This window comes from Ipomoea nil, unplaced genomic scaffold (genome assembly GCF_001879475.1).
Source record: "Ipomoea nil cultivar Tokyo-kokei standard unplaced genomic scaffold, Asagao_1.1 scaffold0415, whole genome shotgun sequence".
Lineage (NCBI taxonomy): Eukaryota > Viridiplantae > Streptophyta > Magnoliopsida > Solanales > Convolvulaceae > Ipomoea > Ipomoea nil.
In genome coordinates this window covers 990,372-1,015,123 of record NW_017616843.1, presented here as the reverse complement: position 1 = coordinate 1,015,123, position 24,752 = coordinate 990,372, and the positions used below count along the sequence as shown (strand labels likewise).

The 24,752-nt window shown below is 35.7% G+C and overlaps 2 protein-coding genes across 3 annotated transcripts; one reads left to right on the top strand and one right to left on the bottom strand.

The window, feature by feature from the left end:
• Window positions 1-9,571: 9,571 nt before the first annotated feature.
• On the top strand, window positions 9,572-13,208 carry LOC109172133 (filament-like plant protein). The gene is made up of 5 exons (XM_019321278.1): window positions 9,572-9,990; window positions 10,428-10,549; window positions 10,984-11,176; window positions 11,336-12,534; window positions 12,617-13,208. The coding sequence occupies exons 2-5, from the start codon at window positions 10,472-10,474 to the stop codon at window positions 12,986-12,988; spliced, it is 1,842 nt and encodes a 613-aa protein (XP_019176823.1). The 5' UTR covers window positions 9,572-9,990; window positions 10,428-10,471; the 3' UTR covers window positions 12,989-13,208.
• An 8,137-nt stretch (window positions 13,209-21,345) lies between these two features.
• LOC109172241 (UDP-glycosyltransferase 74G1-like) lies at window positions 21,346-23,743 on the bottom strand. 2 transcript variants are annotated; one of them, XM_019321394.1, is made up of 3 exons: window positions 23,582-23,743; window positions 22,905-23,539; window positions 21,346-22,186 (listed from the first exon to the last, which is right to left on the bottom strand). In XM_019321394.1, the coding sequence occupies exons 1-3, from the start codon at window positions 23,622-23,624 to the stop codon at window positions 21,455-21,457; spliced, it is 1,410 nt and encodes a 469-aa protein (XP_019176939.1). In that variant the 5' UTR covers window positions 23,625-23,743; the 3' UTR covers window positions 21,346-21,454. The 2 variants fall into 2 exon arrangements, with proteins under 2 accessions (XP_019176939.1, XP_019176938.1); XM_019321393.1 differs by having other exon boundaries at window positions 22,905-23,743.
• Between the last annotated feature and the right edge of the window lie 1,009 nt (window positions 23,744-24,752).

Below are 24,752 nucleotides of genomic sequence, written 5' to 3'. Positions count from 1 at the left end.
CCTAGGCGCCTAACGTTTTTTACAACATTGATAAATACTATTTTTGGTTTAAATTTCTCTAAGTCTTTATTAATTATTTTTTGGATAGCATTGTTATTGTTTTCATCTTTAGTCTCTTTTTTTATTGGTAGTCTGTCATGTGCAATTTGATTACTGGTGGTAGCATAGAGGGCATCAGCACGCAATGAGATTATGGTGTATTAAGTTTTAGATTTGCCTTGCTGTGTATATGACTGAGATCTTAGTTATACTATAAACTCTTTATCTTACAAGGCTTATTGAATTGATATTTAGTAATTGTAATTTTTTCCTTACATATTTCATGTGTTGTGTGTTGTGAGATGTGTGTCATAGATTATCATGTGACAGTATTAATATTTATTATATTTCTATAAAATACTTGGTAAATAAATAAATAAATAAATAAATAAATATATATATATATATATATATATATATATATATATATATATATATATATATATATATATATATATATATATATATATATATATAATTTCATTAGTTATATTATCTTTATTTTCTACAATTCAAAGATTCATTACCTTCAAATTTATTTATTAATTATATTCAATACATTGTCTATTTCTTCGTTTTGCATTATCTTGTAATTAAATATCAAAATTATAATACAAATTAAAATATGTTTTATATATATATATATATATATATATATATATATATATATATATATATATATATATATATATATATATTTATATATTAATTTTTTATAATGAATTTTTTTTGAATAAAGACATTATAGACATCTAATTCTAAATTAATTAAATGCATATGTATTCTTCCAAAAGGCTGAACCCCAACCCTAAGGGCCCCCCACACCCCGGCCCGACAGAGCGGTGGGAGGTTGTAAATGCATATGTATTATTTTTTATTGTAATTATCAATTTATTTAATTTAATAAGAGTAATATAATGGTGTACATACTTTTCATCCACAACATTAAAGGGAAGGAAATAATATAATAGAGGGTAAATAAGGAAAATCATTGAAAAAAATAATATGAACCATTCATTTCCACCAACATTTTTTTGTTACAGTTAAGGGCATAACATTATTGGCTCCATTCATTTCCACCAACATTTTTTAAGGCTCGAACCCACAACTTCCCATATGGAAGTGCAACTTAGTGCCACTAGACCACAAGGTCTTAACAAGGAAGTTAAAAGATATATATGATAAATATAACATATGTTTATTTTCACTAGTAAGTCTCAACTGTTAATCTACCCAAATGGATGTATCATATAATTTATTACTTTTTACTTGAGAATCTATTCTCACCGCCCATCATGATTCATCAGTGTTGATAGTTTTAGTAAAAAAAAATATATGTGGTCAATTTTATAATTATTAATTTTTTATTTATTTTTTTTGAGTTTTCAATATGAAAAGAACTTATTTTTCTCATTGTTTTTCAGCAACTTCCAGGTATTAATATACCTAGATGGCTAGATGGATGAATCAAATTAGGCCTCAATTTTTACCTAGAAACATGTTATCACATAAACCCTCTATGAATGTATGTCTTTGATTAATAGAATAACTCTAAGGAATATTACAAATATATATAATCCTGACTAAGGTTATTCTAAGTAAGGTAAGTATCAATTACATAATGTAAAGAATTGTAACATACAATTACAATGATTTGTTTGGATATACATTAATACACCCCCTCAAGCTGAAGGTTGGAGGGAGACAACATTAAGCTTACCACATAGAATCTCAAAGCACGAAGCCGGAAGCGGTTTTGTAAAGATATCGGCTAGTTGATCTTTGGTGGATACAAAATTGACCAGAAAGTCCCCCGATGCTACTTTGTCACGAACAAAGTGAAAGTCAATCTTAACATGCTTTGTTCGAGCATGAAAAACAGGATTAACGCATAAGTAGGTGGCGCCAAGATTATCACACCATAGTGTTGCCGAAGTACCGGAATGAAGACCCAGTTTGCGGAGTAGTGACACAACCCATGTTACTTCAGCTGCAACGTCTGCTAACTCTTTGTATTCAGCCTCAGTGGAAAAGCGGACAACAGTGTGTTGTTTACGCGAAACCCAAGAGATTAAGTTGCTGCCAAGAAAAATGGCATACCCGCTAGTGGACTTGCGATCTATCGGATAACCAGCCCAATCGGAATCCAAGTAGGCATGAATGTCAAAGGACTGTGAGATAGATAGACAAAGTCCATAGTCTAAAGTACCCTTAATATACCGTAACACACGTTTTAAGAGTCCCCAATGCTCAGCTGTCGGAGCGTGCACACTGCATAGGAGGAGATCATTGCCTGAGAAAATTCTGACTGGCGCAGCTAGAAAGAAAAATTCGTGAAAAATTCTTCCTATACTTATTTTTGCTTGAATCTTTTTATGGAGAACCTAGACTTGTTATACTTGATGTTTGTAAAAATTTTTGGTTAAAAATATGTTTCGATTTTTCCAGAAAAATTTTGTGAAGTTGAGGCAGTGTACTGCCAGTTTAATTTCTGCCTGGCGCAGTGTTTGGAAATATTTCGGGAAAAATACTTGTAAGCCTTGGATTGACTTGAAAATTTTTTTGTGTAATCTAGACTCTTTTTAATACTTATCTGGAAAATTTCATATGAAAATACGTTACCGATTTTTCTCAGTAAATTCTGCAATTCAGGTCATAGTTTCTGAAAATTTTTGTCAGTTTCTTATTTGAGGTGTTGAGAATTTGCTTGCTTGAGAAATATCAGTAATGTTATCTTTTTTATAAAGATGGAGGATAAAGAAAAATGGATTCTTAAGCATTGTGTAGTATCCTGTTATGAAATTCTGGATACTTGGGTAAGACCCAGTTTGGTGTGGAGTGAGCGGTTGAATATACCGACGCACTAGGGAGCTTAAAAACTCTCTGTTGTTTTGTGGAGTGAGCAGTAGAAACATATCATGTCTCACTAGGACTTTTAGTCCTGTTGTATTTTGAGGAGTGGTTAGCGGAGTCTACCACTAGGGTATTTACCTGTTGAGTAGTAGTCAGTAGAAACGTATCCTGGCTACTAGGACTAGTTACTACCCATTGGGGGTGTGCACACTTAAGGTATTAGTTCTGTTCCACTTTAATGGGATTTTTGCGTAGTGTTCAGTAGAGTGAGTACTATTCACTAGGGCTTATTGAATAAGACCCTGCCCATCATTTGGTTGTTTTAATGGGATTTTTGAGTAGTGTCCAGTAAAGAGAATTATTGTTCACTAGGGCTTAAGTAATTAAGACCCTGCCCACTATTTGAGATTGAATGGGATTTTGTGTAGTGTTCAGTATGGTGATTACTGTTTACTAGGGCTTGATGAAACAAAACCCTGCCCATTGCATTGAGATTGGTGTTCCTCCATGTTGGAATAAAATATATTACATTTGAAAGGTTCCTAAAATATCTATTATGAGAACTATTGATTTGGTATTAAAAATTGTGAGCATTGTTGGGAAATTATGGTTGTTGGAAATTCTGAGTATTTCATATTTGAGTTATGTTTCTATATGATTATGCTTTATTGATAAGAAAAGATTAAATGTTTAAAGGGTTTATATTATATGCCACTTATCTGCTCCTATGTGCTATGTGTAAAAATGTTTTACGGGGTGAAGTAGATCTTACAAGCTTAATGCTGAATTTGTGTGTTTCTTTGTTTTCTATTCTTTAATTGTTTTTGCAGGAACTCTTGCATGAGCATTGGACATGAGAATGAGTGAACCACCTAGAGATATCATTTATTAGTTAGACATTTGAATTGTTAGTTGTTTTGTACTAATACATATTTTGAGTTGTTTATTGTAAATTGTAAATTTAGCCTTAGCATTTGGGTATAGAGAAATACCTGAGCGTGGCGGTAGCACTCTCCTTTTCTTTTAGTTTTATTTTCGCTTCCGCAGTTACATTCGTTTTCAAAAAAAAAAATTTGTATGTATTTTCGACAGTTTATGTAGTTTAAGAAATGGGGGTGTTACAGATCAGGGCGTGTAATAGTTAAGTATTGGAGAGCCCCTGCCAAGCGTCGATACTGAGTGGGATTGTCAAATGCTTCATCAGACGGAGTGACTGCTTTAATAATAGAGGTCGGAGTGGTGAACGGTTTGCAGTCAGTCATACCAGCCCTGTTTAGAAGATCACCCATATACTGACGTTGAGAGAGTAAACAAAACCCATTACTGAATAGTGTTTCAATGCCGAAGAAAAAAGATGGCCGACCGAGATCCCGTATTTTAAAGGCAGTTGCTAGTCGCTGAATAAGAGTGTGAATGCGACTAGAGTCATTTCCCAACATGATAATATCATCCACATACACTAGCAAAAAGACTCTAGCGGTACCAGCTGAGTAATGAAAGAGAGATACATCAGTTTTTGAGGCTAAAAGACCTGTAGCAAGCAAAAACTCATGAAGACGTTTGAACCAAGCACGTGAGGCCTGTTTAAGTCCATACAACGAACGCCGAAGATGACACACATGATTTGGATGCCCAGGTTCCTCATACCCTGGTGGTTGACGCATGTATATAGTTTCAGCCAGATGCCCATTTAAGAAGGCATTATGAACATCAAGTTGCCTTAGGGTCCATTTATGAGAGACTGCGAGAGACAGTAGGAGCCCGACTGTCGTGGGTTTAACCACAGGACTAAAAGTGTCAAAGAAGTCTTCCCCCGCTATTTGATTAAACCCTTTGGCTACAAGTTGTGTCTTATAACGTTCAATAGACCCATCTGCCTTGCGTTTGGTGCGATATACCCACTTACAACCAATAATATTCATGCTCGGAGTTGCGGGAACAAGGTCCCATGTGTGATTGTGAAGCAAGGCATTAAATTCTTGGTCCATGGCATCACGCCATTGAGGGTGACCAATGGCCTGGGTGTAGCAACTTGGATCAGTAGGGCTCATGTTTGCTACAAGGGCATGGAATTGTTCATGGGTACCGTGTGTCATATGACGGAGACGCATTACATGAGCCCGTTGTTGTGGGTCAGTGACACCACGCCTTCGAGTGGTGCGGTTACCACCAGTAGCTGGTGGTAAGACTCGAGGTAGAACTGGAAGATTAGGTGCAGCATCAGCGGACGGTATAATTGGTCCTGAACCCCATGGCACATTATGATCAATTAACAGCACTGTATCATATTCATTTGAAGCTGTAGAAAAAGGAAAAACAGTTTTGTCAAACTGTACATGACGACAGATAAAAGTCTTTCCAGTAGCGAGGTTTAAACAACGATACCCTTTAAAAGAAGAAGGATAACCTAAAAACACACATGAGGTAGACCTATACTCGATTTTTGTGACGGTTGTATGGCCGTAAGTAAGGGTAGCATAAACACCCAAAGACGCGAAGAAATGTGTAGTCGAGAGTCTTTTTGTGCAACTTAAAATATGGGGTGTTGAATTGTATGGCTGGCGAGGGGAGGCGATTTATGAGATATGTAGCTGTTTCAAAAGCAGAGTCCCAGTATTTTAACAGAACGGATCACTGAGTTAAAAGAGCCAAACCGGTCTCAACACGGACGTTTTGTTCGTGGGTGTACGCACAGGACTGTTGATGTACAATCCCAAGAGTATTGAATAAGTTGTGCAAACGGCGATACTCACCCCCTAAGTCAGACTGTGTGATCTTGATAGAACGTGAAAACAGACGTTCTACCATGGCCCAAAAAACATCAAACACCTTATATATACCAGTTTTTACACGAAGTGGATAATACCAACAAAAACGAGTGTGGTCATCCACGAATAAAACAAAATAACGAAAGCCATCTGCAGAAATAACAGGTGCAGGGCCCCAAATATCCGAATACACTAGATCAAGAACAACACTACTAGTGTATTTTATTCTATCTAAAGGAAAACGACTGGACTTGCCCAACTGACAAGCCGAACAAAGGCTCGAAGAGCTCAATTTCTATAGTGTAACTGGACAAGACCTGAGTGCACGTTGTAAGACACGAGCATGCGGGTGGCCTAAACGACAATGCCAAACTGCGGAGGAAGCCTGAGCCAACAGAAACGTCAAATGAGACCGTGGTAATGGCGTGGGAGACTGCCGGTGTAACCCTCGGAATGCGACATCATGGCCGGATCGGGAGTGGCGTGGGAGGATGCGCTGGTGTCAGGATACCAAGCTGCAACCTCCGGTGGGAGACTACCGTCGGAATTAACTACGACGTTTGCCTACGGTGGTGATGGCTGATCGGAGTACTGCCGGAAACAATAGATAGCCGTGTGTCCGTGCAACCGGCAAATTTGACAACGAGGAGAACCGCCACGGCTACGGCCTAGTCCGCCACAACCATCACCACGGTTCTGCCACTGATTGGTGCGACCACCACCGCGATTCTGTCTACCTCCACCATTCTGTCTGCCCCGAGTGTCAACCATCGCCGTAGGAGCTCCAGTACGCGTACCGGTCAGAAAATCGTCGGAGTGGATAAACGTTTGAGCTTGGAGGTAGTCCGATAATTGAGGAAGAGTAACCGGAGTGCCAGATACAGCCAGAGTGGAGGCCATCGCCCGGAATTCCGGCCGGAGCCCCCTGAAAACGTGCAGATTCTGCTCGTCAAGGCCCAAGGGGCATCGGCCGGTCGGCTTGTGCTAGGTCTTTACCGAGAAGTTGGGCTCGGCCGAGATACTCGGCAGTCGACATCTCCCCTTGGCGAAGCGCCTGAAATTGGCCAAGAAGGTTGAGGCACCGGATCCTCGTCGACGAGCCTATGGCAGTTTCAATGGAGCACCACACTTCCCTTGCGGTGGAGCGGCCGACCGCAAGATACATGACCTCCTCGGAGAGGGAGGAGATCAAGAGGGATAAGATGGACTGGTCTTGTTGAACCCATACGGAGAAGGCTAGATTGGCAGCGGTGGACGTGGCTTCATCGGAGGTGTCGACGGTTGGAATGGAGACAACCAACGTCGGTGGGCACGGCGTGGTTCTATCAACAAAGCCGAGAAGGCCCTGGCCCCGGAGGAAGGGGATGAGCTGTGTACGCCAGAAGAGATAGTTTCGTGTCGTCAGTTTGTTTGACACGAAATGGTGAGCCGAGGTAAGGTGGTTTGGGGCGGTGATCGTCAGCGCCGGTGCAGCCGGAGTGCTCATCGTTCTTTCGGATGAATTGGCAGCCATTGGATGAGGATCGAAAAGGTGTAGGAGAGAAATTGGGAGCCTAACAATCTGATACCATATGAATGTATGTCTTTGATTGATAGAATAACTCTAAGGGGGCGTTTGGTTCAGGTCATCTTAGATTACCTAGGTAATATGAGTCTAGTAATGTTATATTACCTTGTTTGGTTCAAGTTATGAGATTACCTGGTAATGTTATATTACCTGAAAGTTGATGTGGCGGTAATGTTTCAAGGTAATGTGATTACCCCCATTTTTTTAGGGGCCGTTTGGTTCACGGAATCTTGGATTACCCCAGGTAATAGGATTACCTCCAGGAAGGTAATGTGAGATGTTGGGAATGTAAGATTACCTTGTATGTTTGGTTTGGATGGTGTAATATAATATTACCTTGTTTGGTTCAAGGTTATATTTTAGGTTATATGGATCAATTTACAATAATGTCCTCAATTATATATATATATATATATATATATATATATATATATATATATATATATATATATATATATATATATATATATATATATATATATATATATAATGTGTGTGTATTTATTTATATGTATGAATGTATATCAATGCTTTTTTTGAAAGTTAATGGCTCTATTACATTGTAGTATCAATGCTTAAATATTAAAAAAAAAATTAAATATATAAATATACACATGTATATTTGATTACATAAAAATATATTAATTTTATTATTATTATTATTATTATTATTATTATTATTATTATTATTATTATTATTATTATTATTATTATTATTATTATTATTATTATATAAGGATTAATTAGTTAACAAGGGCAAAGTTGGAATAATTCAAGGTAATCTAAGATTACCTAAAAAAATGGGGGTAATCACATTACCTTGAAACATTACCGCCACGTCAGCTTTCAGGTAATATAACATTACCAGGTAATCTTATAACTTGAACCAAACAAGGTAATATAACATTACCAGACTCAGATTACCTAGGTAATATAAGATGACCTGAACCAAACGCCCCCTTAAGGTAATCTTAGATTACTTTGAATTATTCCAACTTTGCCCTTGTTAACTAATGCTTATATAATAATAATAATAATAATAATAATAATAATAATAATAATAATAATAATAATAATAATAATAATAATAATAATAATAATAATAATAATAATAATAATAATATGTTTATATAATCAAATATACATGTGTGTATATTTATATATTTAGGATTTTTTTTAATATTTAAGTATTGATATACATTCATATAAATAAATAAATACACACACATATAAATAAATATAAAATATAAATAAATAAATAAATTATATATATATATATATATATATATATATATATATATATATATATATATATATATATATATATATATATATATATATATATTGAGGACATTACAGTAAATTGATCCATATAACCTAAAATATAACTCTTAACCAAACAAGGTAATATTATATTACACAATGCAAACCAAACACATCAAGTAATCTTACATTCCCCAAATCTCACATTACCTTCCTGAAGGTAATCCTATTACCTATACATATACATATATACATATGCGAGGGTATTAATGTATATCCAATCAAACCATTGTAATTGTATGTTACAATTCTTTACATTATGTAATTGATACTTACCTTACTTGGAATAACCAATCATTTATATATGTAATATTTTGGAAGAATGACCAGGGATCGAGTCTCACCAGCGGCAGTGTGGGAGCAACCTCTCAAAGTGATGGGGGTTTCTTGTGCACAATGAGCACGGTCTAGCCTCTATGGTTAGCCTCTGTGGTTCATGTTCAGTTGACGGTTAGCCTCTGTGGTTCATGTTCAGTTGATGGTTAGCCTCTGTGGTTCATGTTCAGTTGATTTACATCTTCCCAAATACTCTGTCGTGGTGTGGGGGCCCTTAGGGTTATGGTTCAGCCTTTTGGAAGAATGTATATGTATAGGTTTAAATGAAAACAATAAGGGAGAATCATAACCATTATTAAGGTCATTTGTTTAAATGAAAACAATAAGGGAGAATCATAACCATTATTAAGGTCATAAATGATTGGGAGTTTTAGTAAATAAAAAATATAAGTTCAATTTTTATAATTATTACAAAAGTTCAATGTACTGTTTATAAAAGTTATCATTCTATTTTTCTCTTATTTTTCAACCACAATCATTTATAAATCAGATTAATCTTCACTTTTAACCTGAGAACTTGTTCTCACCTCTAACCTTGGCAAACATATCTAATTTTGCGATTAGGACATGTTAGCGACTTCCATACCTGTTTTGTATTGTTGTATACGGAGTATATTGTCGCATGCAGTACTGAACATTTAATTTGTTATGTATTATCCAAAACACCAGTACATTTAATGGGCGGGAATAAAGAGAGCAGATTAATTTGAAAATAATCGCAGAAAACGATAATGGGAAAAGCTGAAAAGTTGTCGCCATTTCTCACTTTCTAAGTTTCCACTCACATGCGCTCCTGGAGTCCTGGGTCCATTTTTCCTTGTTTATACTGGAGCGGGCATGAACCATAAATAAGAAGCAAAAAATATTTTATTTTTTTTTAAAGGGAGAAAAATCATCTTTATCCTTCCGAATTGTAGTGTGAGTACTAGAGAATTTCACAGATTTATTTATTTGGGTTGTTTTTTTTCTGGGTTTCTCAGAGCTCCAGTTTCAATCTGGAAGAAACCCAAATGCCAATCTTTCGTTTCTTCACATTTAATATTGTGCTAGTAGTATTTTAGTAGTTGAGGTTTGGCATTTGGTCTTCTGGGTCTTCAGTCAAAGGTATGATTTTTAATTTCATTTTTTTTATTTTCCAATTTGGATCTGTTTTCTTGAATCTTCAGCTCCGGTCATGCTAGCCAGCGACCATTGTTAAATTAATCTTCCTGATTTGCTAATTCTGACTGGGTTCCACTTCGGTGGGTAGTTCTTGTTTTGTGATTTTATAAGCAATGGGTCTTGTCTTTTTCCCCCATTTATAGTGACATTTTCCATTTTTGAATTCAAGAAATGTTTATGGTTGGGGTTGGGGATTGGGTTGTTAGCAGAGTGGATTTGAAGCAAAGCTGAAGGGATAATAAGCAAAGTCTGCAATGCTTTAAAATGCTAATGAGTTTTTCACTCAGAGATACAATTAGTTCAAGTTTTATGCTTTTGCTTTCCTAGTTTGTAATTGCATGAGGCAATCTTTCTGAATGAATGTATGGATTTGTGGGCAGGGCATAGTTGCATAAGCTTGAAGGAGATTCATTGGGCTATTGAGATGGAGAAGAGAAAATGGCTGTGGAAAAGGAAACCTTCTGATAAGAGCTCTGGGGAAACTGAAAGTTCAGATGAACTGGTAAGTGAAACAAATTCATCTTAAGCCTTTTGCCTACTTTTGTGCAAATTCAGAAGTTTTGTTGCCACATTATTAATCATTAATGGGTTCGAATGTATGTATCGCGATTCACATACTTGTATCATCTTGTTATGATGAAGAGAATTGCAGATGAACTATCCATGACCATTGGTCTGGCTCTGATACCAAATTGGAGCATGTGCTCCATCTCAACTAAAAACCTAAGCTTATAGTTGGATTGCACATTAATAGTTATATGCTCAACAAGATGGAATGCACCCTTCAATTATTCTAGTACCAATCTGCAAAGTTTATTTGAAATTTTCTTTCAAATTCTCGGGCTAATCTCTCGAGTTTGTGATCCGTGAGTGATTATCTGGTGGACTACTAATGGTTGAAGCATAACCTGTACTTTGTTCTTCGTAATGCATCAGGAAACATCGAAAGAATCACCGGACCACGACAAGCAGTCACCCGAGGTTACCTCGAAACCTGCTTCCACAGACGATGAAGTTAAGGAAAATCTAAGATGTCTGACAGCAAAGTTATCGGCTGCCCTTGTTAATGTTAGTGCCAAAGAAGACCTAGTTAAGCAGCATGCCAAAGTTGCTGAAGAAGCTGTTGCAGGTACCACAAATAATGTTCTTATTTGGATGGACATATATTGTTTGTTATCAATTCTTCCTCATGATTATCCCCTCTTTATTGGTATATTTAGTGGAAATAATTCAAGTATCTCGGGCAACATGTTTCGTTTTGTAATTCTCTCTCTCGATCACGTGATAGGTTGGGAAAAGGCCGAGAAAGAGGTAGCTGCTCTAAAGCAGCAACTCGAGGCAGCAGTACAGCAGAACGTGACACTAGAAGTTCGTGTTAGCCATCTCGATGGAGCTCTCAAGGAATGTGTGAGGCAGTTGAGAAACGCAAAAGACGAGCAGGAGCAAAGAATTCAAGAAGCTATAGTCGAGAAGACCATGGAATGGGAATCACTCGAGAAACAGCTAGCTGAGCTGCAGTTAAAAGCCGAGGTTTCTGAAGCTGAATGTCATAAGTCTGCTGATCACGATGTTCTCCAAAAGCTCGAACGCCTCGAGAAAGAGAACGCAGCTCTCAAACACGAACTCCTTTCTCGAACCAAGGAGTTAGAAATTAGAACCATCGAGAGGGACCTGAGCACCCAAACCGCGGAAACTGCTAGCAAACAGCAACTCGAAAGCATAAAAAAGTTCACTAGGCTCGAGGCGGAGTATCGGAGACTACAAGCTCAGACTCGCAAATTGTCCGTAGCCAACGATAAAAAATCTTTCGCTGCTTCTTCAGATAGCCAGTCCGAGAGTGGAGAGCAGTTAAATATAATCGACACAGACTGCTGGGCTTCGGCACTGATTGCTGAGCTCGATCAATTCAAGAATGGAAAGTCCTCGTCTAAAAATCTAGCAGCCGTCCCCGTAGAAATTGAAATGATGGATGATTTTCTGGAAATGGAAAGACTCGCATCACTATCTGAGAGCAAGAACGTGGCACCTGAAGCTACTATCTTCACGTCTTCCAGCGTAGAGAATCCTTTGATGACGGAGCTTCAGACTATGGCTCAACGAGTATCAGAACTAGAGCAGAAGTTAGAGACAATCGAAGCGGAGAAAACTAAACTGGGAAGTGCATTGAATGATACCGAAGATGCCCTTAAGGCATCTCAGATTCAGCTTAAGGAGGCAGAAATCAAGTTGGAAGAGCTACAAAAGGAGCTAGCTGAAGCAAACGAGTCGAAAGAATTGCTAGAGTTTCAACTCTTTGGAATGGAAGTAGAAGCTCGGGCAATAACCGCAAACATTGACACTCTAAAGACCGAAGTCGAAAGAGAACGGTCCTTGTCTGCAGATATGGCACAGAAGTGCCAGGATTTGGAGAACGAGATAAGAAGAAAAGCCGAGAAAGTTGATCTACCTCAGCCTGCTAGTTCAACCGAAGAACTGAAAGTAAAGCAGGTTAGCAATAAGCAACTATGATACCTAAATCTGCATAACGTATCATAGTATCACATTGCGAAAAAAAAATGTAATTTTGCAGGAAGATTTAGCTGTAGCTGCTGACAAGCTTGCAGAATGCCAGAAAACAATTGCATCCCTCGGGAGACAGCTCCAATCACTGGCCACATTGGAAGATTTCTTGACAGACACTGTAAACCTTCAAGGATTCTCCGCTGCTGGTGTGGACCCATGGAAGATGCATTTAGACGAGTCGTTTAACCAGAAACTCGATTCAGATCCTCTGGAAATTCCCGATCAAAATTCTAGCCATTCTATGAATGGAAACTACGAGGAATCACCAGCATCTTCTTCTTCATCATCAACTTCATCAGCAAATCATGTCAGCAATCCCAGAGGAAGGAATGGCTTCGGAAAGTTGTTTTCGAGGAGCAAGAGCAGAACCCAACTCTAAATTGAATTTCTATAGGTTGTGGTAAATCTCATGAAGAACACTGTTTTGTACTTGTGAATTGGTTAAATCCATTTTAGCTATCATTTTGTTCTATGATTAGCAGTAGCTTCAATGTGCTTCCATAGTCTGTCCAAGAACTTTGGAATCCAGTAAGGTATTCAATCTTGAATAGTGATACCAAATGTAGCTTATTAGTTATGGAAAATATTGTGTACTCTTACTTTATACTCCCAATTTTTAATTCACGTACAAAATTTTGATATAGATACTTGTATTGGAACTCACATGAAAAAATAGTTTATCAGATTTCAATCACATCAGAAAGTAAAATTAACACAAGCCATCTCAAGACTAAACTCTTAAGGCAACTATACATTGGGTTGTGCAACATTGGTGGAAGAGTCTGCCCAATAAGGATTCAAATCGATGATGACAAACACTTAGAGGATTTTATTAACATTCAAGTTGATTTGGAAGAGCCCTCATCATGCCACTTTGTTTCTTTCTTTCTTGGCCACCACTCCGGCCACTTGACTTGGCTGCAAAGATCTTTTCCTACATACACCAAGAAATTGTTTCGTATTTTAAGTTGTTACCTTTATTAATTATTACTTTCTAGTTAGATTTTTAGAAGGATTCTTGACTAGGATTTTAGAAGGTTTCTTTATCTCTTTTCCTACCCTGGATGAGATTGCTTCACATGCCACTTTCACCTATAAAAGGGGTGTGTATTTTGATTTTGAGAGTTGAGACTAAAACATAAATAAATTTTCTCAAGTTTTCTTTACACCTGTGCAAAAATTGTTCTTTTCATTAGTGGACCTATCAAATAGTGTTCTTGATTTCGTATCCCTATTGAAATCAAACGTCCCTTACATTTTAGGATTATGGATCTATATATCGATCTTAAAATCAAGGGAGTTTCTAGAGAACCACTCTAGTTGTTCGAAAATTGCGTTCTTGAGAAGCTTGATGCGTGCTAAGGGATTGTTTCTTGGTCCTTTGTGGAATTTAGGTTCAAGGATGATGTTGTATGCTCTAAAGATCACTCTCTTTTCATGGAATTTGAAAACATCTTGGGACGATAATTCTTGAACGAATTTCATTATGAGATCTGCATCAATTTGGAATTAGGGTTAGGGTTTTGTTCTCAATTCTTTGCTTACTTTCTTGCATAATTTTCTTGTGTATCTTATTCTTTCTTCGTGTTCCTGGATATCTTTTATGTTTCTTGCACTAAACATGCCATTCACCAAATATCACGCACCTTTCCTCGTTGAGACTTGTGAGCAAGTAGAGTTGTAAATACCTATTGGAGTAACTTGATGTAAAGACTGCATTCCTATATGGAGATCAGAGCTTGATGAAGAACTATACATGTATAAGCTTGAGAGGTTTGAAGTTATTGGGAAGGAACATTGTGTTTGTCATTTGAAGAAGTTTCTTTATAGGCTGAAGCAAGCTCCTAGGTAATGGTATAAGTGATTTGATGCTTGTATGTTGGGGAAAGGATTCTCAAAAAATAATATGACCGCGTATTTATTTTAAAGAATTTTCTAATGAGTTTTTTTTTTTGTCTATCTATTACTTTATGTTGATGATATATGTTCATTGGAGTTAATAATTAATACCATGTGAGGTTCTCCGAGTATAGTGGTTTTGCTCACTTTTGTCACGTTTAGTCTTAAACTTTCAAATTGACCACCCATTGTCATTTGACTTCAAATTGTTACTAGCCGTGGACCAAGTAAACCACTCTTGAACCTCAACTATCAAATTTTAACCACCCGTGGTCATTTGACTTGAAACAGTCACCTCATGTGTGATTGCTTACTTTCAATTGGCTTCAGGGCTTCGAAGTAACATGATTAGTCTCTCTCATTCGTAAACTTGGACTCACAGTAACAAAATCACGTCGGCTCTGGTGTGACAATATTGATGCTACTTATTTGTATGCAAATCTTGTTTTCATGCATGAACTAAACATGTGAAAACAGACTACCACTTAGTTCGTGACAAAGTAGCCTCAAATGAGCTACAAGTAAACAACATCTCTACAAAGGACCAACTTGTAGACATCGTCACCAAACCACTCACCATTACTAGCTTTAATCTTCTAAGGGATAAGCTTAATGTTTTCTATAGAGAACCTTAAGCTTGGGGGGATATATTAGAACTCCGTATTTTATCAACTTTAGAATTCTTTCTTCTTCTCTGTGTATTATATATTGGGACTCTACCTTTACCAGTCCTGCCCTAGCTGACTAATTCTTATATCCTTATAAATACATCCCTTCGTGTACTTTATAAACATGATTGATCAATAATAATACTCTTTGTAAATATTATTGTTCTCATTATTATTACCAAATTTTATCCCTAAAATATATTCGTTTCTTTCTTACTATGTATATTATGGAGTATATAAACTTCTCTATAATTCTCAATTTTCAATTATTTACTTTCACATAATTATCCTAACAATATAAAAGCTGGTATCTCTATTTACCATTTTGGACACAACATTAATTTTTTAAAATTAATGGGAAAATGGCACTTTTCCCCCCTGAATTATTCAAGTGGCTGTTTTTCCCCCTGAAATGTTAAATGGACATATTTACCCTTAAAATAAATATTTCATTTATTTTTTTCTCTAACAAATTATGACCACAAGTTGGTTCAAACCAAATAGACACTCTAGAAATCAAACCGAAATATTCTAATTACAATTTAGAATCGAAACCTGATATTTAGATTTTATTAAAATCGTGAACCGGGACGGCCGGTTCATGGTCCAAACTGAAAAAAATAAAATACATTTATTGTTGAATTTAGACTATTTTAAAATAAAAAATTAAAATTTTAAAAATAAAGACGGTTCAAAATCGCTAAACGGATCTAGAACCGCCGGTTCACGGTTCAGGATTCAGTTTTTTCGATTCATGATTTTAATGAATTGAAATTAAAATATTGGGTTCTGGATCTGAATCATAACCGGAAACTTTTACTTCGATTGCTATAGTGTCTGGTTCAATTCGAATCGAACCGTGGTCATCCCTATGTATACGCAATAATTTATTGAAAAGGAAATAAATAAAATGTTTACTTTAAGGGTAGAAATGTCAATAAAATATATTAGGGGGGAAAACTGCCACTTTTAAAATAATTGAGGGGGCTAATGTGCTTACATGAATAATTCAGGGGGAAAAAGTGCTATAAGTATATAACTCAGGGGGAAAAAGTGCCATTTTTCCAAAATTAATTGTTCTTCTCCTCCCAAAAGGTTGAATCTTCAATCCCAAGACCCCCACACCCAATCCGATAGAGCATTTGGAATGACGTAAATCACTGTGACTCAATGATTCAGCTACTGAAACACAAAGAACCAATAACGCCTCCACTGAGGCTCGAACTTATAATCTTCCAAATGGAAGTCCAACCCGGATACCATTGGACCACATAGTCCGTGCAGACAGTTAATTGTTCTCCTTCTTTATGTCTTCCCAACCACTTTTTTCTCTTTCCATTTAATTCTCCGTTTCTAAGTTTTGATGATGTGTCGAAATATAATAGGTAAGAATACCCCTATTTCATACAAATTGTATCTCACATAACATGTGGGGAGGGTGTTTTTGGTAAGAAACTTTTTAGAAAATTGTGAGAAGGTACCTGCAGTGGTTGGTCTCTGAGGAGCTTTGGCCGCAGATGTAATTTTCAAGTTTGGCACGTGAATGAGAGAGAGGGGTTAGGTATCATTCAACATAATCCAATATTTGGGGACCATTCCTCCAAACTTATCCACAGTTTCTGTGGTGTGGAATTTCAAAGAATAACAATTCTAAATAAAATAAAATATGTTAAGATGGATTAAGATTTTCAAAAAAAAAAAAAAAAAAAAATGTTAAGATGGATTAAGAATTAAGATAAAGACTCCTATTCATTGTTTGCTTTCATGGGTTAAAGAGAGATAAATTTCGGTGCCTTTTTAATAAAAAAGGTAATGATTTAAAAAAAAAAATATTCACAATTCTTTACCTGTTTTATATTTTTTTCAAATATTTTCAGTCTAAAAAATACCAGAATGTCAATCATGTCATCACACTACACGGTAATTAGCAAGAAGGTAACGATATTTTAATTTTGATTTTATTAAGTTACTGAAAAAGAGAAGAGGCGATTTAAAAAATACATCCATTTTATAAAATATTATATAGTGATACTTAAGTTAGGGTATACCTTCAACTATTTTGTTTTATAAGAGTAAAATTCATTGATTTTCAAGAGTAAAAATTAACAAAAGATAAAATAAGTCTATTTTTGAGAACAAATAATTTAGTTTGTTCTCGAAAAAAAAAAAACAAAAAAAAAAATCCTCTCTCTTTCCCAACACATGCAATTCCATCACGACATTATATATAAAAATCTCTTTTATTTCCAGAGCCAGCGATGACGACGACAAGGATTGTGAACCAGTCCCCATTCGATGACCATTGCTAAGGATTTCCAGAACAAGGAGTGGATAGATAGAAGAAGAAAAACTTTAATAAATAAAATATATGAAATTATCTTTTTGTCCTTAAATTTAACACCTTATGGATGAAATTTTAACGGAGGACCAAAATGGTTAACATTTTCAAAGTCGAAGATTAAATTGGGTAAGAAAAATTGTCGAGGACCAAATTGGTAATTTCGCAATAGTGGAGGGACCATTTCGAGAATAAACTCTATTATTTTAAACAAATATAATCAAAATAATTCAACTTCATCAATTTCACAATAATTTATAAGACTATTACATAGAGCATAATAAAAGTTTCTATAGTTATTCATTAATTTTCTAGGTTTCAGCGGGTAGATTCTTTTTTTAAAATGTTATATGTTGTAAATTTTGTCAACTTTAATTTTGGATTTCCATCCACCTGAGTCGAAAGAAATGTGATCAGAAATGTTAAATTTTCCTGCCCAAAATGTTTTCAATATTCTTTTATATATATATATATATATATATATATATATATATATATATATATATATATATATATATATATATATATATATATTTAAAAAAACTTGAAATTTCCTTTCACCAATTCAATAAGGTGGTCCACTTTTGTATCATAATCAAAGTTCGTCTAAATTTTTGTCAAAATTTAAGTGATTTTGCATCCATGAAAGAGATACCGGTTAATTTTATTTTATATTTCCTATGTCGATTTTACATGTTCTATTTATTATTTATTGGTCAAATAAACTTTATCTTCTTTACTTTTTTTTAATAGTATTTTTTTATTTGATTTTTTTTTTGTGTGTGTTTAGTACTCTATAATACTTTTAATATGATTTCTAAATATATAAATTTTATATATTAATACTAAATTTAACATTAAGAAAATTTAAATTAAAAATAATTTTAGTCAGTCTCATTAATAAAAATTGACATATAAAATAAGGCGGAGGGAGCAATTCAATCCGTGATTGTTTTTACGGTTATGTATAAGGCCTTCTACAAGCTTTCATACATCACTATGTGTCAACTTTTCAATGGCTTTTTCAACATTTTGTACTTTTCTATTTTTAATAATAAATTTAAATATAATATTATATTTTTGACAATTGAAATGATAGAGATGTGGAGAAAAGGAATCTTACTACTACATCAGTATATTTGTAATTCAAGATTATTTTTTCTATATTTTTAAAATTTCAATTGTTCAAAATACGGAGTATAATATAATAAAATAATAACGTTTAACCAGGACTACGTGGTCTAATGGTATCCGGGTTGGACTTCCAATTGGAAGATTATGAGTTCAAGCCTCAGTGGAAGCGTTATTGGTTCTTTGTGTTTCAGTAGGTTGAGAAAGTATATGAACAGATACTACAATGTAATAGAGCCAGTAACTTTCAAAAAAAAAAATAATAACGTTTAAATATATTATTAAAAGAAAACAAATTGTTAAAATTGTCAATAAAAAGTTGACACATTGACCGTGTTTGAAAGCTTGTAAAAAAGTTGACACATAAATAGATGAAAAATATTTGGTGTATTCCCATTCACTACGGGAAATTATGAAATTTCCGACCACCTGATCTTAAATCAAGTCGAAAGTCTTGTTCGGACTATTTTTAGTATTCGAAAGAACCTTTGTTGCTATTTCCGACCACTTTTTGGTATTAACTTGATTTAATATCACTTTCAGGTGGTCGAAAATTTCATAATTTTCAGTAGTGATTTTATATTCTCAATTTGTACTCTCTCTCATATATTTTTGATGTAGACATTTTTCTGTGGACCCACATGATGAAAATAACAAATCTTAATTTGCCATCTTAGTAAGTACAAATAAGGGAGTATAATTTGAGAAATCTCATCAGATGAAAATGACATGCTCGTACGGATATAACTCATTGGTTCAGTAAACAGTATTTGAGAGAAAGAGAATGGTGAAAATAACCTTACCGATCACATTAAATTTTGACAGAAATTTAGATAAACTTTGACTGTGATTCAAAAGCAGATGAAATTTCCATACACGTTCAGTGGATAAGTACGGTGAATCGTATTATGCAATTTCCTAGTTGTTTCCAAAAAAAAAAAAAAAAAAAAAAAAAAAAAAAGTAAATGCAATTTCCTAGTAGTGGTAATTAAATTGAGTAAGGAGCTGACACCAAATATTTTGGACCATTAATTGATAGTGCATTTGCTTCATTCCTCTTGATAAGAGTATGCACACAAACAACCTTGGCATCAAACATATTTAATATTCCATCACAATCAGTTTAGTTGAAAAGAGAGAATTATGAGGAAAGAAATTGTAAAAGAATAAAATGGGGGTTAAGGAGAATTCAAATTCTATTGTTTGGTAGACAATAATAGAAATGTTTGATAAATATAAGAATTGAAAGTGGGGAAGTGATATAAAAACTAAGACAAAAAAAAAAAAAGCTTTTTCTTGCTCGGTGTAATCCGTTGGACATAGATCCAATTTTTCACTTTTTATTTTTTGGATTCCTTGTCATATATATATATATATATATATATATATATATATATATATATATATATATATATATATATATATAGTTTCCGGTGGTATCAAAACGCCGCTATGTCAAGATATCTTATATGTTCTTCTAAGAAATATATATCTCTAGAAAATATTTTCAGTTTTAATTTTTTTCCGCCCTCACTAACCCGCCTACTCGGCTAGCTTGAAATCGTTGCTTGTTGAATATGGACATGACTTTTTTGATCTCATTCGTATTTCGATCGAAGGAAGGAGGCTAGACCCAAAAATGCAAAATGCCATAACAACAACGTACAACAACTCCCTTTTTCATAAAGGGGAGGGGTAGAATTGTCCATACAATACTTTTTTCTTATCTTGGAATTGCAATTCTCGGGGGGAGGGGGGGGGGGGGGGTAGGATTTTCAATTCCATGAAATGAGAGAATTGCAATTCCGTTTAAATAAATAATGTAATTTTATATTTAAAGAATGAGGTAGGAAAGTAATTTTAATTCCTTCCAATTAAACAACCAATCATATATGTCCATTTATGTATTTTGAAGACTACGACTCTGTTACTATAGAGTATCTCATAACTACTTTCTCAACATACTGAAGCACAAAGAGTCAATACCACTTTTACTGAGGCTCGAACCCACAACCTCCCATATAAGAGAGCAACTTGGTGCAACTAGACCAAAAGATTCTTGGACCACACACTTAATGTGTGTACATATATATATATATATATATATATATATATATATATATATATATATATATATATATATTAATTTTTTAAAATTATAATATAGGTTTTTAGTTTTTAAAATTAAAAATTATACTAATTTAATTTTTTTGACTAAGAATTGACTGGTGACGGGGATTCCCGGTCCCGCCAAATTCTCCGCGGTGATGGGGACTATTTCCAATTTCCCGCCGGGGATGGGGACGGGGACGGGAACGGGGTCGGAGTTTCGGGGACAGGGACGGGGAGTATACTCCCCGCCCCGTTGCCATCCCTATTCACTAGGTCATCAGCATAATAGAATTATATACTTTTAAAGTATGCATAATATTTTTTAAAATAGTAAGAATAGCACTTATCTTCTCCCAAAAGGTTACGTTGAATCCTCAACCCCGACTCGACAGAGCATTTAGGAAGATGTAAATCATCGTGACTCAATGGCTCAGCATACAGGGCTAAATGTAAGTGTGCACAAGGTATCTTTCCACTTTAGACATAATCCCTAAAATACCACCTACCGAACAATTGAGCTAAGCTTGTGCGGGTAAAATAAACACTCATCTTGTTAATGTGAATGCATGTTAAATGGTTGATAAATTCATTTGAATAAGCATCTTAAATATTCACATATCAAACATGACTCATAGAGTGCAATTATTTAAATGACCGATTTCCTGTGAGACTGTTTTACATATCTCAATCGGTGAGATTATTCCGTCATGGATTTGGCTGCCAAAGAAGAAACAAAGTCTTGAATATCACGGTCAGAAGTGCCACCTTCCTCCACCGCCTCTCTGCAAATTTGCTTCCATTTTTTGGTATTTGCTCTCATCTCTTCATCCTCCATCACTCGCCTCATACACTCCTCAATCTCCTCCCTCTTCACCACACCATTCTCCTCAGCCTTTGCCTTAACCCCAGTTTTCCACTTGTCCATCACGAGTTTCGAATTAGTGGTTTGGTCCGACCATTGAGGCATTGCTATCATTGGAACCCCTAAACTTATTGCTTCCAATGTCGAGTTCCACCCGCAATGCGTCAGAAAACATCCCACCGCGTAGTGAGTCAAGACTTGCAATTGCGGGCACCACGACACCACCAATCCTCTCTTCTCCTCCTCTATCTCCTCCGCGAAATTCTTAGGAAGCTTATTAGCTTCCTCGGATCTAACTACCCACAAGAAGGGTCTGTTGCTCCTCCTAAGAGCCCACGCCAATTCCTCCATTTGCTCTTCTTGCAATCCCACCATGCTTCCAAACGAAACATAAACAACTGAACCATCTTGTCGGTCGTCCAGCCATTTCATGCAAACTTCTGTCATCGGTTTGAACACGCTCAAACCGTACTCTTTGTCATCTGGCAATCGATTGTCTAGGTACTTTGATGGTATAGTTGGCCCAATTGCCCCAACCACCCATAACTTCCGCATCCAATCAATTACCTGTGCACTCAAATTGATTTAAACAAAACAATATTGTTAGATTGTTGGGTGGAGGCCTAAAGGGTGAAGTCTAGCAATTCAACTCGCAGGTGGTGAGAGAATTATTTGGCAAAAACTAGTGAAGGGGCAAGTCCAGCACAGTTTCACCTTTGCTGAGCTATAATTTTTTTTGCTTATAAGTATTTAGATCGAGAGCTTACACTTTGCCAAAAAGTTATACCTCACAGTGAAGTTAACTTTATTTTTTTATATACCGCCATATTTTTGAAAAACAGGGTGCTAAACTTCCTTCGCCCTGCGCCTCCCGCCCAACAACTCTCCCTCTCAGCACCTGTTAGTTTTAAGTGCTTACCACTAGTCATAGTTCACACTAAAGACACAATTTCATATTTTTATATACCTGTCACAATTTTAAAAAATAGGATACTAAACTTGGCCTCCACCTTCCGCACTCCGCCCAACAATTCTCCCTCTCATGTCAGTTTTATATGCTTACCACTACTAGTCATAACTCATACTAATGCATAATTTTATTTTCTTATATACTGTCACATTTTTAGAGACAGGTGTAACTCTTCGCCCGCCTACGCCCAACAATTACCTAACCATTAATTTGTTGGACTTGGCACTACGCTAAGTCGCTAACCTCCGTCAACAGTAAGCATGCACTTAATCTAACAATTAATTAAAATGAAAAAACAAAGGATTGGTTGCTTGCCTCGCGCTCCAGCTCGTAAAAAGTGTTGATGAGGATCCAGTCGGCCTTCTCAACATTGCAGAATTGGTCCACTAGCAAATCCAAGACGAAGGGGTATGATTCAGGAGAATATATAAAAGACGGCATGTCTTTGGGCTCCAAACATGGCAACCCCGGAATTTCAACCACTTCATCGTCGGCAAGAGGAAGTTTTAGCCGCCCCTGCTGTGTGTAATAGTAAATCGCATCCACCGCACACGACTGCGTAAAGAAACAGCCACCGGAAACTCCCTCCTCGACCGCCACGTCCAAAACCCATGGCAAAAACGCGTCATAGACGACGCAGCTGACCGGAAACCGCCCAACACGGAGGCGACGGAGAACTTGCGCCAACGTCTCGGAGCCGACTTGTCGGAATTTATCGATGTAAGCTTGACTGCTCCGGGTATGAGAAGGGACGCCCTCGTCGAAGCCGTCGGAGATGGTTTCAATGGAGAGGTGGGTGCTTGAGAGGTCCTGCAGGGTTGCTAACAAGAACTTGGTTACAGCTATGGTGATCTTCACTCCTTTGGCTTCTAATCGCTTGGAGAATTGAAGCATGGGGTTTATGTGGCCCTGGGCTGGATATGGCAATATGAGGCAGTGAACCACCTTGTATTGATTATCATTATCTTCCTCATCATGCTTTTGATTTCCCCTTTCATGGTTCTCCATCTCAATCTCTGTAAATGGACGGAGCATAGAACAGAGAAAACCCCACTATTTTCCTGCTCAATTATTTCTTGCTGTAATGCTGTTAAATATTACACCATATACTTGAGTGCGGTACGGTGCTGACCTCTGAGATGTTGAAGTTGTAGATTTAATAAATTATTTGTGGTGAAATTTGTGTATAACGACAAAATGGATCAAGCCACGGTGAAAATTAGAACTCTTTATTAAAAAATTTCACCCGGTATGATAATATATACTGTAATTTGTATTTAACTAATAAATAGGCATGAGTGACTGTTTACCCTTATCCCTTAGAGACTTGTCCCTAGAGACTTGTGCTGAAGAGCCTACTTCATTGACTCATCTGAGGGTTTGATGTTGAACACTTTGTTCAAAATTGATTGACCAACTACTCTAGGAACAATCACTCGAGTCCAAGTACCCCATCCATCACTTAGGTTTTAGCACCCGTACGTTATACCCTGCACCACGGTGTACATAGTACTGTGCGTCCCGCGCCTCCCAAAACGACGTCATTTTGATAAGTTGTGTGGAGAGTTGACGCGACAAAGTGTATGTGTATTATGTTATATAATTATATACATTCTGGTATACAATTATGTATATTATTTTATACAATTATGTACATTTATATAACGCGATTTTTTTTAACAGTTAAAAGTTTATGTACATTCTCCTATACAATTATGTACATTTTTAAAACATGATTTTTTTTAGCAAGTTAACAATAAACCAATGTCGTTTTGTACCTGGGCGCACAATGCAATATGCGTCCTGGTGCATGATATAAATTGCCAGGTTTTAGTGGGTAGATTCCTTTTAAATTTTTTTCAACATTAATTTTGGATTTCCATCCACCTGAGTCCAAAGAAATGTGATAAAGAAAATGTTAAAATTTCCCCTTCTCAAAATATTTTTCAATATTTTTTTAAAACAAACTTGAATATTCCTTTTACCAATCTAATAAGGTGGGTAAAAAATTACCAAGTACCCATGATAGTTAGTTATTAGACTATCCGCATTCCAACAATTTTATTATATATATATATATATATATATATATATATATATATATATATATATATATATATATATATAATTCAGTTCACGTGCGGTTGGATGTGTCTCGTGCGA